The sequence below is a fragment of the Microchirus variegatus genome (genome assembly GCF_963457635.1).
Source record: "Microchirus variegatus genome assembly, chromosome: 9".
NCBI classification, from domain to species: domain Eukaryota; kingdom Metazoa; phylum Chordata; class Actinopteri; order Pleuronectiformes; family Soleidae; genus Microchirus; species Microchirus variegatus.
Genome location: NC_139810.1, coordinates 12712875 through 12728972, shown reverse-complemented (window position 1 = coordinate 12728972; position 16098 = coordinate 12712875). Strand labels below are relative to the sequence as shown.

The 16098-nt window shown below is 40.3% G+C and overlaps 1 protein-coding gene across 1 annotated transcript; it reads right to left on the bottom strand.

Annotated features, from left to right (window-relative positions):
* Positions 1-1049: 1049 nt before the first annotated feature.
* LOC310932385 (solute carrier family 2, facilitated glucose transporter member 1-like) lies at positions 1050-9916 on the bottom strand (the record flags this gene model as incomplete). Its single annotated transcript, XM_083895696.1, has 10 exons — positions 1050-1253; positions 1690-1893; positions 1986-2087; positions 2176-2280; positions 2445-2632; positions 3454-3616; positions 3942-4182; positions 4672-4832; positions 5314-5406; positions 9899-9916. The coding sequence occupies 10 exons, from the start codon at positions 9914-9916 to the stop codon at positions 1050-1052; spliced, it is 1479 nt and encodes a 492-aa protein (XP_083751822.1).
* Positions 9917-16098: the final 6182 nt, after the last annotated feature.

The following is a 16098-nucleotide window of genomic DNA, read 5'->3' as shown; positions in this document are numbered from 1 at the left end:
GAGACTGTATGCTGGTTTTTTTTTTTTTTTTGCCTAAAAAAAGCACATTCATCACATCACTTGTGTTATTTAGGAAGGGTTTAATTGCATACGTTGAATTAACTATATCCATCAGTTTGTATGAGCATATAATAATTCATAGCCTTAAAATAAGCCTTTTATATGTCATTTAGGGCAAGGGTAGACAAAACTAGCCTGAATGAGCATTTTGTTTTTTTGCATTAACCAACAAGAACATAGCAAATAAAATCTGTATCTATTGGCACTTTTCCTTTCGACAGTTCTTCGCACTATACTATACTCCACTTGACTCTACTCGGTTTGGCGTTTTCCATGACTGTACCTCCTAAATGTGGACAGGGCCACCATAGTGCGGCTGAGGGAAACTGCCACGGCAATGATTCGGCTCACGATTGCCGGCTTTCAGCAGTGCTGTCACTAAATACACCAGACTCCTCTGTTAAATATTGAGATTTTAGACATTTCCTTTGCTAAATGTAGGAGAATAACGTAAGTTTTCAGGGATTTTTAATTCTTTTGATCAACTAGTAACTGATCTACAGTTTGGCATTGTTCGGTTTTCTTCTTGTGTCGCATGTCGTGCTCATGACTCTCTCTGACCAATCAGTGGCCGGCAGAGCAGGTACCAAAAAAGTACCAGGTACCTGGTACTATCCCTCATGGAAAAGCAAAAAAAACGAGTCGAGACAAACCGAGTGGGCGAGAACTGTATAATGGAAAAGCGCCATATGGGAACCTCATCAGTGGACGGACAACCGGATACCTATCCGGTATGCAAAGGCCACCACACCACACTTTTCAATCTAGAGTCTCATCATTAGGTGTCACTATATTTGTTTATACACTATTTTATTGCCTTGTTTTCTTGGTTGGTTGGTCTTTTCAGTGGTCATCATTTGACTTATATGAAAGTCTGTCTGAAGACTCACATTATTTGTTTTATTGTATATTTGATGCTGATTGAGTTATTAAACTGTAAGTACCTGCAAGTGTCAGAGATACAGTAAGTTTGCGCATACAGCTGCTTTTTAAAGGTCAGGATCATCTCCCCTTAGGGTGTTGAACTCTTCAGCGGCCGAGTACTTGTCCATCTGACCCGATGGCTGGCGGAAGCCGGCCGCAATCTCATCGAAGGTGCGACCCTTCGTCTCTGGCACCTTGAGGTAGGTGAAGACGAAGAAGCCAAGCAACAGGACAGTGAAGATGATGAAGACGTACGGGCCGCAGAGTTGCTGCAGTGAAACAGACAGTGGTTATAGGAAGCTTTCCTGCATTTGTGAACATGCCAATGTATTAGCTACACCCCGTTAAGCTGCTTGTTAAAGCAAATATATATTTAGCTAGTCACGTGACGGCAAATCAGTGCATTTCAGTGTGTAGACATTGAGATGCTGCTCATCTACCAAGCTTTTCATGCTCAACTATCTCACAATTTGTAATTCTGCATTAGATGCAAAAATGCCTTGTTGATGCCAGAGGTCAAAGGACAACGACCAGACTGGTACAAAAAGAAGTCTGCAGAAGATCATCAGTGAACACCCCACATGTCAAACCTTGAAGCAGCAGAAGACCAAACCACTCCTGCCACTTAATGTACCTAATAAACTGGAAGCTGTAATTTGACGTAATTGACGAAATTGACGAATTTCTAATTAAAACGGTCCTTACCTCAACATACTGGAAACCCATCCCCACTAAGAAGTTGGCAGACCAGTTGGAGCAACCAGCGACCGCAATGGCAGCAGGTCTGGGACCCTGACTGAAAAGTTCGGCAATAATGAACCAGGGAATGGGGCCGGGTCCAATTTCAAAGAAAGCCACGAAGCTGAAGATGGCTGCGATGCTGACATACGACATCCACCTGAACTGTTCCTGTGGAACACGACACACCACATTCACCAATAAGTGACTTTATTTCAATAACGCATAAAAGTCTTGGAAAAACAGCCTTCTCAATGACTTACCAACAATGCCATGGCAATCGTCAGACACACTGCTGAAATAGCCATTCCCATCAAACCGATGAGGTGAAGTGGTCTCCTGCCCACTCGCTCCACCACAAACAACTGCACAGAGAGAAAGAAACATGGTGAATCTCAACAAGATTTTAATTTTTTGTTCTTTTTGAGATGTTTTTTTTGGCGTGTGACTTACAGAGACCACAGTGAAGGCAGTGTTCACCACTCCTGTACCAATGGTTGCATAGACAGGTTGAGACACACCTGCTTTCTCAAAGATCCCAGTCGAGTAGTAAAAGACCTAAACAAGATGGAACATGGGAACCAGTGACTTCTACCACTTGTATCATATTATAGTACATGCTACATGGGTTTTTGAGTGGCTGCCCTTAGCTACATATTGTTTTTTTTAACACAAAATCTTCCAAAATGTGTTAAAAGGCAACTTATTGTACTTTGACTTACAGCATTGATTCCAGAAAACTGTTGTGAGAGCTGCAGCATGACGGCAACCAAGAGGGGCTGGCGGTAGGCGGGAGAGCGAAACAGCTCTGGGATGGTCACCTTCTTCTCCCTCTTCATCTGCTGGCTCTCCTCCCTCATCTCATGCATGTCGTCACTCACGTCGTCAGTGCCCCGCAGCTTTACCAGGACTAAAATAAAAAGAAGCAGGTTTGAGAAGAAATCAACAGAATATATTAGTTACTTTGGTATGTTTCTTTCCAAATTGTACTGCAATCATTTTGTTTTACATCAGCGTCAGCCAAAATATTAAGTTGGAAGTTGCGGACTGTTCCTTGTCTATGTTGCCTAAGACATAGTTCTGAAACTCACAATCAATTCTATGCAGCCCGCCACTTAATATCAAGTTATTTCTGGATGGTTCATTTTATTGCATCATAATAAATACATTTATATTGTGAGCTATTTATCGTTCCATATCAACACAGACACTATTATTTTTAAATCATGTGAAATATCATCATAAATGATATTTAAATTTTCATCATCTTTTCCCTCAAAAAGTTGGACTTTGTATACACGGTTAGTGTCTTACATACAGCTGACTTCACGCCATCCCTTTCAAAACAATTCAATTCAATTCAATTTGTTTGTATAGCGCCGAATCACAACATACGTTATCTCAAGGCACTGTATATAGACAACATCATTGAGAGCACAGAAGCCCAAAACTTCACACAATGAGCAAGCACTAGGCATCGAGTGGAGACAGAACCAGACTCAAAGATGTGCAGCCATCTGCCTAGACAGGTTGGGGTGAAAGGAGAGGAAGGGGAGAGAAAGTACAAGAGGGAGATGAGGTAGAGACAGAAGAAAGAGACGAGGGGCAGAAACACAACAAAGTGTACGTCTGAAACCTATACAAAGCATGATTGATTTATTGAATTTGAATGAAACGCCTGATACGCTGAGAGATATTGTTGTTTCTCTGTTGTTCGTGTGTGTGTCTTACTGCTGCAGGCTTTGCTCTCTTCGTTGCAGTCGATGAGCAGGTATCGGGGGCTCTCGGGACAGAAGGGCAGCAGGATGCACTGCAGTACTGCTGGCAGCAGGGTAAAACCCAAGAGCAGGGGCCACAGGGTGACGTTCCCCAAGATAGACTCCATTCCAAAGATCTACATAAAGGACACAAACACAGCAATCACAATTCTCTCTCTCGTCACGATTGATACTGTGTTTTCGGTCACAATAACACTGTCCAAACACCTTTTGTTTGACCAGCTCACATGTACACATTAATCTAATTGGGTCCAATAATCAGACTAAGACCTACGTCCAATTAAGAAGATGTGTGCCTTGGTTTCTTTGTTTGAAGCAAGCTTTAAAATCTGACATTTTGGGTTTGAATACCAACCTTTATATTTTCATACTTTGAGATTTTGAGACACAAATGATAATGATGATTATGATAATTATGGTTCAGAGTTTTAAGACTCTCACCTGGGCCATGAGAATGCCAATCACCACACCAAGCTGATGCAGAGTGCCCATTGCTCCACGGAGTGATGTCGGTGAGATCTCTTCAACGTACATGGGCACAAAGCCAGTGGAAAGACCAGAGTAGATACCCACGATGAAACGGCCAGCGATCAGCATCTCAAAGGATTCAGCCAGCTTCGAGAATCCCATACACGCAGCAGCGATGAAGGCGAGAACATTGGCCATAAGCATGCAGTTCTTCCTTTAGAGAAAATAAGCATATTCACAGGTCGTTTTACAGGTCGTTTTTTTACAGTTTTTCCACAATGGTTTAAAACATGTCTCGAAACTTTGGCTCAGTTTCTACACTCTAAACTCTAAAGACAAAAGGAAAACAATCATATTCATTTTCAGCTTCTCCCTCAATTTGTTGTCATTTGTTGATCTGGAAGAGTTTTTTTTATGCCGAATTTGACTTTTATGACTTCTATTTATCCAGATTTGGGACTACTAATACAATGGACTTGCTTTTCCTGCTAAAACACTTTAGAACGGCTGCTCTGCAAAGAGCCCGTGGGTAATCAGGGTGCTGCTTTTTGAAGGTCATTGTCTTTGCAGGTGATTAAAATGATGCAACTTTAGAACGATGATGAGTGTGAGACCAGTGGGATTGCGTTCAGGCTTTGGCAGTTTCTCGGCACGTGAGCCTCAAGTTTCCATAGTTCTTTATTGACAAGAGGAGGAGTCATACCTGCCAAAGCGGGTGACGAAGAGGCTGACAGAGAAGGAGCCGAGCATTCCTCCCACGGAGAAAATGGCCACGGAGAGCGACCAAAGAGCCGTTAAAGTGCTTTGATCAATGGGCTCTGAAAACCTGCCGAACCACGTCTCATTGTAGAAGCTCTCAATGATCTGAAAACACAAAACGATCAGTGTGCACATTTTTTTAAATGCAAAATTCATACCCTGTAGTGTATTCTGCATGGAGCAGGAAAGTTTAACCTTAAGCATACTGAATATTCTTGTTTTATTCTCTCGCCTTGTTGTTAAATTTGGTGAGTACTGACTGAAAAAAGTGAATATGTAAGATCATAGTTTTATTAATTAGGGCTTTGCATTCTCACAAAAAAGGCAAAAAATGAATTGGACATTGTCATTTGCTATTGTTTTTTTTCTCCAAAATAACACAAAATGTGTATTAATAAACAGACAAATAAATAAATACAGTAATCAGGTATTGTGATTATTAGATCCATAATTAATGCTATAAAGATGGATAAATTGTTTTTGTTCACAGTAAACTTCACACCAGTATAACCAAATACTATTTCACTGATATTTAAATATTGATTTACTTAAAATCTATTGTGTTTTTACTCTACACAATACTCACACCCTGAGGAGCATTGATGACACCGGTGTTGTAGCCGAACTGGAGCGAGCCAATCACAGCCGTCCCTACAGCCATCATCAGCTGAGGAGTCACCTGTTATTAAAGCAGAGGAACATGGACACATGTCAGCGTGTATCAAAACAATAATCCAGTATTCACACAATCTGGAAGTCAAAACAAGAACCTTGTTGCCACAAGGTGGCAACTGTGTGCTCCTCCTCTTCTCTGCTCCAAACCATCAGTAACAAACAGGCTTAGTGGATTAGCCACGTTAATGAGAGAGCGTGGAGGAGCCAAGAGGTTAAAAGCAGATGAGTGAGTGCAACACCTATAGTTAGCAACACAATGTCAAGTGTTCTGCAGCACAAATGGGCTTCTTTGTTTGTTTACAGACAGGTCCATGAATATTTGGACATCGACACAGTTCTCTTTATTTTGGCTCTATACACCGCTTAAATGGATTTGAAATGAAACAAACATGATGTGCTTTAACTGCTCAATTTCAGCTTTAATGTGTGGGTATTTACATCCAAATCAAGTGAACGGTGTAGGAATTACGACATTTTCTATATGTGCCTCCCACTTTTTAGCGGACCAAAAGTAATGGGACAATCATAAATCAAACTTTCATTGTTTAATACTTGGTTGCAAATCCTTTGTAGTCAATTACAGCCTGAAGTCTGGAAGGCAGAGACATCACCAGACGCTGGGTTTCATCCCTGGTGATGCTCTGCCAGGCCTCTACTGCAACGGTCTTCAGTTCCTGCTTGTCCTTGGGGCATTTTCTTCCAGATAGCAAGTGAATTACCCAGAGAACACCTGGGGCCTCATGTACAAAGGTTGCGTACGCACAAAAACGTGGCGTACGTCCTTTTCCACGCTCACGTTCAGATGTATGAAACGTGAAATGACCGTGGAAATGTGCGGTACCCACGTCAACTTCATGGCTGGTGTGCGCACGTTTCTACAGCTATTGTTCCTTTGGCGACACTAAGTGGCAGAGGTGGAAAGTAACAAAATACATTTACTCAAGTTACTGTATTGAATACTTTTTTTGTGTATTTTGTATTTTTTAAGTACAATTTAAAATCAGGATTTTGTATTTTGAGTACGTATTGACTCAAGTATTTTACTTAGTTACTTTATATATCATATCCGTTACTGAATAAAAATAAAAATTCAGCACAATGAAGACCTACAGGGGGAAAATATACACCAGAACCAGACGAATGATGATATGATTAGCACCAGCACTGGCGCGTGAACATAGAGGGCGTGGCCAAAAGTGACATAATATCCTGTGTCCCTCGGGGTGTGAGCTCCAAGATAGTTTTGGATTTCTGAACCCTTGTCATATTTCTACTACCCTCACTACCCCACGCAAAGTAACTATAAGTAACTTTTACTTACAGTACATTTCAAATGAACTACTTTTTACTTCTACTTGAGTACATTTTCAGATGACTACTTTTGTTTCTACTTGAGTAATATTTCATCAAAGTATTGGTACTTTTACTTGAGTACAATATTTTAGTACTTTTTCCACCTCTGCTTAGTGGTGATGCTGGGACACTGTTAATAATGTGAAAACAAGTAGTCATCAGAGTGATGTGCACATCAGAGACACACTTCATTTACTAGAATCTCTTGCTCAGACTGTGTGAAATTCCTTTACTTTCCTTTGTTCAGTGCGTTATTTGATCAAAGAGGTGAATCGCAGGTTCTATTAAATTGATTTGCATATGTAAATAGCCGTGGACAGGGAGGAGTTTGGCACCTCTGCATGTGCGCTCAATTCCACATTGATTTGTGATGTACAAAGGAAACGTGCTTGGATCCATGCGGACGCACACTTTGATACATCTGAATTTATTTGTGCGTACGACAGTTTCTGGGTTTTGGCGTACGCCCAAGTTTTAGTAGGAAATCCATGCAAGTCTTTGTTCATGAGGCCCCAGGAGTTGTGTGAGACCAATTCCTCCTGACATTCAAGAGATGTATATCTAGACGAGGTCTCTGCAAAGTTGTCTATTCAGATAATGCATGCACTTTGAAGCAAGCTGATCAAGATCTCGGAGAGCTTTGAAAAGCCTTCACAGAGCCTGAAACTGATGAGATTTTTTGCAGAAAAGGGCATCACATGGAAGTACATCGCAGAGCAAGCAGCATGGTGATTTTTGAAGAATTAACATCTTCTGACCTTTGGACATGCTGGAAATGAGAATACTTGCTGGAACTCTAAACAAGTCCACAAACAAACAACCAACCTCACGAATGAGTGCTCTGCGGCTCATTGTAGATGTCAAGACACCACGGTAGATATGGAAGACGGGGATGAACGAGCAACTGTTCACCAGAAGAGTTGGACTTGTGAGATCAGACAGGACGATATTAAGAAAGAGCAGTTAAACCCCTTTGTTTTTAGTTCATAGCTACAGTAGGTTGTGTTAATGATTATGTAAAACGAATGGTGATGATTAAAGACATTAAAGACAGCTTTGTAGTTAAAAGGAAAAATTAATGTTTCATCGTAAAAGCATGTTATTCAACTCTGTATTGGTCCTTATTTGTTCTTGACCTCTGTACAGAGGCGATTCTAGAGTCTGTAGGGGCCCTAAGCAAAAATTCCCAGGGGGCCCTTCCAACCAGTGTTCATCACCATTATGTTATAAATAATCTGACACCAATGAAATATGTATGAGTTCAAAATATTTATTTTCTAAATGAATGAAATAACATGGAAAAACCTTTTTAATTAAAAAGTATGTGAACATATAAATGTAAAGAACAATAAAATACTGTAAATAGCTTTTAAAAAAACGATATAAACTTCGTAAAAAAATACATTACACTGTAAAGAACCCACATTATAAAACAATATAAATATATAGAACAATAAAATACTGTAAATAACTGAAAAAAACATATATAAACTGAGTAAAAAAGATATGCATTACACATATGTAATGCAAACAATATGATAGATATGCAAATAATCCTCCTAATTTTCCAACTTGCAGAACGATAACTTCACACAGGTTAAAGTGAGGTGGGGCCCCTTTAAGGAGGTTTCCTACTGAGATGTCATTGTAAATCGCCCATTGTTGTTTAAGGGGGACGGGGAGGCGGCTGGTCACTGCACATTTCAGTAAAAACAGCCCTCAGGCTCAAAGTGTCGGGGGACCCCTATCGGCTCGGGGGTCCCCAAGCAGTTGCCTGCCTTGCCTGTTCTCCTTATGCGGAAGAACCCTTTTTCTTGTGTAGTGAACTTCAAACCGTGAACAAACAACATTCTTTTGCAACCCACTCAAACCTTCAATCACAACTCTGATCAACAGACTATAGGACCAAGTTTTTCCATACAAAATATTTACTTCATAAACAGGCAACTTATATTTAAACTTTGAATCACACCGCTATCTAAGCTGTTGTCATTTTGTCAGACTCTGACATTCTTTGTTGTCATTCTTCTTAAGAGCAACAGGTGATGATCAAGCACTGCAGTTTGCTTGAGACTCGTTTCAGCCGAATCTCAGCACATCTATCTTTAAAGCAAATTGTGTGTTTAAAGCGTCTCTGTTGGTCTGTGTGTCTGTGACAGGCATATCTTGATGACCGTGAGTCAGATCGCCCTAAGACTTTGGATATGGGTTGAGCATGGCCCGATGGTGTGCATCCTTGATTTTCAAATTATTTGGAGGAATTTTAATTTTCAGTATTTTATCATGTTGCACTTTTGCTGATTTACACCAGGCAAGCAGCGGCTCATCAGCAGCAGCTGCGCTGTCTGGAGCGGGGAGGTGGGAGTGAAGAGGCTGTCCTCACGGTGGGTGAGACATTTTCACACGGTTCACCGCAGAACATGGTGTTGTACTGAAACGACGAGGTGTCCATTCACCGTTACCTGAGCACATATTAATTTTGCATTAGCATGCTACTACTTTGCGGCTAACTTGGCGAACCTGTTTCCAAAGGTAAGCTAGCGAGGCTATGGTTAGCATTAGCGTAGGGCAAACATAATACAAACACTGTGCAACCTTAGGCACAACGCAAATGTTTTCATTTTTGATTAGCATTAGCGTAGCTAGATGTTGTGACTCTCAGCCACGGCAGTAGTAGTAGTGTAAAACTGTCCCAGGTAATGCTTGTGATCCCAAAATCAACCCTCTCATGAGGAAGTTCCTGCTTGCTTTTCACAGATCTTTAACACAATTAAGACAAAAAATAGCTGTGTTAATGTGTTCATCTAAGTGAGATACTACACTATAAAACAAGCAGCTTTGTACATTTGTCATGATGATCCACATAAACCTAACAGTTGAATGTAGCAAAGGTATTCGAAGCTTAAAGACAAAACTGAAAATGAACAAACCTTTCCTTTGTTATTTTTACCTAAAATGTCCACTGCACATTTTTGGAATCATATCTTTAGAAGAACACATTTTCATGTATTCTTATTGTCTTGGTGCAGGTATCCCATCATATTAAAGACAGAACTATCATCTTCTTTTTTTTTCAGAGTGTAAATGTATTATTAGTACTATTAGTTTGAATTGTGGCATGACAACAGTGATGCAGGTGTTACCTTGTCACTGCACTCCATGTCAGCTGCTTGGAACTCACTTACAAAATGAATGAAAAAAAATTAATCCAGATAATCCTTTAGTAAAGCGTAAAGTCTATAAGTTTACTTTCTACAAAACCATGACGTTGTCATGGTGTTGTCATCCAGTCCAGCCTTCACTGGAAACAAACCTTTCTCAGTTTCTCGCTCCCTCTCTCTTACCATTCACCTGCTGCAGTAAGCAGCTTAGCGACGTCAGAGCTAAGTGGATCTTGACGGGCTGTCGTGCCTCCAGAGAAGAGCAGGACAGTGATGCAGATTGGCTGAGAGGGGAAATATGGCCTATACTATCAGCCTATACTCTAAACCCTGAAGTGAACACTGAACACTACAGGTGCAGTGCTTGGAGTGGGAAAACAGAAGTGCCATGATGAAAATTGGTGTCCTCTTATTATGTTGTTCCTCCAGGACACAAATGTAGCAAAAAGTCAGAAACATAATATAAAAATAAAGATAATAATAGATACACTTTTTCTATTTTCTTTCAGCTTCTCCCTTTAGAGGTCACCACAGTGGATCACCATGATAGATGGTTCTTGTTTAACAATTAAAAAAACAAAAACTCTATGAAATGATTATTCAGGGCCACAATCATCAATTGGACAGAAAACCTATTAACAGAGTACCAGAAAAAAAGTGGTGGTACTGCATACTGGTCAGTATGGGCCCACTGTACAGGTGGAAGAACTTGATTAAAAATGAAAATAACAACTTTTTTAATGATTCAAGTTTTGGTAAAGTGGTTTCCTGTGGGGTAACAAAGTCAGAAGAGATATTTCATCCCTTTACAGGCACCTTAATCTGTTCTATCTGCACCACAGTGCATTAAATACTGACAGACGTGACTGGAGGCCCCTGGATCGATGGATCAATCACAATATAAAGGCAATGCATGTGTGTATACTTGCATTTGTGTACTATTTAGGGCAGTTTCTGGTATAAATAGTAGACAAGTAGTTCCCTTGAAGACTAAAACCTGGTCCTAATATAAGCAGAACCTAATTTCTGAGGAAGTGTTTAAGTGTAATCCTTAGAACACTTTCTTCCATGTTAAAACATACAGTATATACAGAGAGCTAAGTTAAGTTAAATGTTGGTTAGGTTAAAGTTAGGTTTAGCCATTTAGTGGTCATGGTTACGGTTATGGCTCATGCCTTGTTTAGGCTGTCCACATGAGTGGAAGACAATAAAGAAACAACTTCATGAACCTGTGTGTTTTCCATGTATTACTCATGTTGTAGGGACCTAAATGTGATTACACAGTAAAATTATGGGGACAAGAACCAGGTCCACATACATGTGCGTGTAGAGTCCCTCTGTGTTGGTCCAGGTGAGAGGTTGTTGGTCTTTCTCACTAATCGTCTGAGTATTGCAACTATTTATACATCACAATGAGTGGTCACTGTCTTAGTGTGAGTAAGACGTGATAATCATGTTGTGGCTTCTTGTGAACAGAAACATGTTCTTTCCCCATGTTCATTGTTTTGTTTTGTTCAAAAAAAAAAGGCAGGATTTATTTAACAGGATGGACCAGGCAGGCAGAGGGACAAATCATTTAGAAAACAAGAATCCAGAATCAGGGCAGACCGAGCAATTAACTCACAAAACACTTCACGCAGAACAGAGAGACAATCTGTCAAAGACACACTGGGCAGGGCAGGCTTAAGTAGGGAGGAAGGTGAGTGGAGAACAGAAATCAGGTGTGGCAAATCAGACACAGGTGAACTGGATGAGGCTCATCATCAAGAGAACATGGAAGGGAGGGGGGGGAGTGAGCAGAGACAAAAGAAGACACAAGCATGACACATAATGTTTTTATTTATTGATTGTCAATACATAGTTGATATGATACATCTTTTTTTACTCAGTTTATATATGTTTATATATGTTGCAAAATCCACTTTCTTTTTACCTCCAAAATTGAAAAAACAAACTCTTTAGACTCTGAAATTGAGTGGACGTATGTGAAATTCCCCCAGAGCAACGCAGGAGTCAGCAGCTGCATGTGTGTGAAAAATATCACTGGCAATAACAGAGTTATGCACTGCATGATTTTGCTTTTAATGTCTTTCTGATGACTTGTGTTGCAGTTACACAGATAAACCATTGACTTCCTGTGGCACAGATTGCAATATTAAAGCATTTGTGTATGGGCTTACAGGTTACCAGGCCTAACACAGAAATGTGATTGTGAATTCTGACTTCCAATATGTTCACGTTACCAGCTGTCAATCAAACTGGTGTGCACTCACATGGCGTGCCATATTTTATCTTCTATTTTCCCTTTCAAATTGGAACATAATTTACAAAACTGACATCATGTCCTATTGAAGAACTGCCAAAACTAGTGATTATGAAGCCTAACTCAGGAAAATGTTCACTGATGTTAAAATGAAGTGACGTTTTCCTGTAGCCCTCCATTCGAATTGACTTCTTTTTGCAACTGTGCTTTCAAATGTTTGCCTTCAACCTGCATAAACAGTGTGGCAATATCAAACAGTGGAGGGGAGCATCGTGCATAAGACATATCTTCCACTTCAATTCTGACAAATACACTCTCACAAATATGGCATTTTCTGTACAAAAAGGTATTTGAGAAAGCATTCGTTTTCACGAATGTGAACACCCAAATTTGATCAGCAATGACTTTAATAGCAGTTTACATACAAACATAGCTGTTCTTCACGCCCGCTGGAGTTAGAAATCTTAATGCGCTCATACGGTGAGTTTGAGCATGTTTTTAGAAGAAAGTGTAACACCGCTGCAGCAGCAAAAGAGAGGGAGACGGCGTGGGAGAACATTGCTGCTCGAGTCAATGCGTAAGTTTAAATGTCGTCCTTTGCAATCACAATAATATTACAGCGGGAAACTGCTTGAGTTGTAGACTATTAATTTATTTAATTTAGGTGTAATCCCGCGGGGGAGAAGCGCACTTGGCAGCAGCTTAAAATGAAACATAAAAACATTGTTCAAACAGGTAAGACCTCGGTATAATCTCATGCGGGTACCTCATTTTGATCATGTTTTACATTGTAAGGTAAATATCAAGTGGCTGTTTGACTGTACAGTAGTTTTATCCCCAACATAATGATGTTTTCACACATAAATTACTTCTCATCTATATCATGTTCTGTTAAATAATTAAGCCTATTTAAACTAACACAGACTTCTACTCAGCCAACAGAAAGAAAGCCGATGCCCGTAAAAACCGTCGGTGGCCCAGCACCGCCACCTCTAACAGAGGCAGAGGAGCTGGCCCTAAGCCAGAATTTAGGAAGGCCAGTGGCTGAGGGAATCCCTGGAGGAAGCTCATCCTCTGAGCTCACACCTCAGAACACAAGTGCTTTTATAAAATGTAATATGCCTAGACCTATATGTATTTGAAAGCCTATTCATAAAACCCTGGTTCAGGGTCAGGGTAAGGGGTCAGCAGTCTGAGTTGACATGGGTAACCCCTGTCACCCAGCAGATGTCCATCAAACTCTCCTGTAATGTATAGTGGATACCTTAGAGTATATTAAAAGGAGGGAGACAAGTGAATTATACAGTATTGTGCAAATCTTTAGGCTGCTTACCACGCTGCAGTTTGTTGCTCAGGTTAGACTCACGATACATTCTTGAGTCATGAACAGACCCAGGCCACTTGGCCTCCAGGTTAGAGATTATGTATGTAGCATCACATACGATCTGGGCAGTGCAGAGAATGACAGATGTTGAACTATGATGCAGTCTAACATTTTGAAACAGTAGTCAATCCACATGTACCTGCACATTTATGCTGTGAATGGACTTCCTGTTTACATAATCTGCTTCATTGACTGACGGAGCCGTGATGGGAATGTGTGTTCCATCAATGCAGCCAATAACACTGGGAAATCCTGAAAGAAATTAAAATCAATAATCCCAGTCTGAGGTTGCAGCACAATGTCATGAACAGAATATTATTTAATATTCATTTAATGTATCTCTACATCATTCACCTGCAATCCTGTGGAACTCCTCTTTGATGGCTCTGACGGGTTTATGGCCAGGGAAAGTAACAAAGATGGGCAATAGTTCTTTCAGAGCGAGGCAGACTTTTCTGACCGCTCTGAACCTTCTGCACTTTGCCTTGCTCAAATGTTCTGCATCTCCGACGTTGTATAAAAAACTCCCATTAGAAAAAAAAACGCAGCGCAACACACAATATCTGCTGTGATGTGAGAGCATGACTTCGGTTGGTAATGTTGGAAATATGAGGACGGATCAGGTTGTGAACGTAAATGATGGACTGCGACGTGAAACGGTGTCGCTCAAAAAGAAAAGTGTCTGGAAATGCAAGAACATCAATGCGCGGTCTGATAATCACCTCCTGTTGAATATTTAATTCTCTGCGCAGTAATGCTGCACACAAAACTCAGAGTTTCCCTCATTTCAGGGTTAACAGACTCAGAGTTTTCACTAAAACCTGCTTTGTGAAACGGACCCCAGGAAGTGAAGGTGACCTCAATGAGAGAAAGTGGTGAGTATGTAACACATGACAAATCAAATGAGAAACTTGAGACAGATGTGACACACACACAAACAAATTGTTTAAACCATGCTCTATGACCACAACATCAATGATGTTTTAAATTCTTATTTAAACATAGTTCAGTTTCCCCCAAACTGTTTAACACATTTATAAAAAGAAAACTCTAAGCACACACACACACACACACACTGGTGAAAGTAGTTTAACTAATGCGAAATGAAACATAACAATCATATTATCTTTTCAAAACTTGTTCCCTTCACCACAACAACACACACGGTTATTTTATTCTTATGTCTTACAGAGCATCAATAACACTGGTAATAAATGCTACCATTACAAGTATATATAGTGTGTGTGTATATAAAGTATGTGGACATAAGTGTAAGGTTTGTATTTGTCCCCAAATAGCATTTACACACCTGCATGTCACTTTTATACTCATGACTGAGGTGTTTGCACAGATGCAACGTGTGTGAGACTAATTAGTATTCATTGTGTTGTATTGTGAATTCAAGTTAGCTGAATGGTGCAATTTGTGTTCAGAGGTTTGTAGAAATCTCATTCTTCACAGAAAACTCTGTATGCCTATGTCTTACTGAGCATCACTGTTAAGTGTTACGTTTTTTTTTTTTAAATACATACACTGTTTTGGTGAGGTGTAGACGTCTTTCAGTTCACACAGGTACAATGTGACCGGGAGTATTTGGTAATCGGGCTGCTGCGATTTCAGAATGTTCTAATGATGCAATTCAGAGATCTGCTTCTGTCAGAGATCTGTCATATTTAAGACGACCATTAGAATCAGATGTGATGGAGCAGCAGGGAAACGTGTAAAATATGCAGGGTATCGGAAACCCCTCACTTAAACTTTTGCAGGCTTGTCGCTGTCGTGCATGAGCTTCACATCTTCAGAATTCAGTGCATTTTCATGTGGAATAAAATTGAACGAAAGAAAAATAAATGTCTTGCGAACTATCAAATCAAAAGTGATGTTATGGAGTCAAAACATATTACCCTCAAGTGTTCATGAAGCCATGATGCATATTCAAGTGTGTATACATAAATAAAGTGTTTCAAAGTGTCTAAATGATGCAGTTTGTGTTCAAATTTTTTAGAATTACATTTGACATATGGATGGATAAAGTGTTCAATTGCGCTTGTAATTTTTTAATTAAAATTGTAATGTAATGGATGTAATGTTATAAATTCTAAACACAACCATCGCGTTTGGCTCAAAAGTCCAGTCAACTTTATTTCTAAACCACATTTAAAGGTGAAGTAAGTAGCTTATAGTGACATCTAGAGGAGAGGCTGAAATTTACATCAAAGAACTGCTCCTCTGCTCACCCCCTCCCTTCCCTGAGCGCTACGGTATCCGCAGCTGGTCAAATGTCGTCCTCGTCATCTTTCTCCGTGTCAGCAGATGAGGTTCGTGAGGCGAGGGAGAGGGCGAGCTACCCCGGCTGTAGCAGACGAAGCGGAGAGAGTGGAGGCGGGACTTGCGCTAAAAGTTAAGAGACGCTTGATTTGTTCTCTCGCGTTTGTCCTTACAGGCTCCCGTAGAAACATGGCGTCTCGTTGCTTACAGTGACAATGCAACCGCGGCCCGCGACCATGTTATTTTACATGACTTTTTGAAACACTA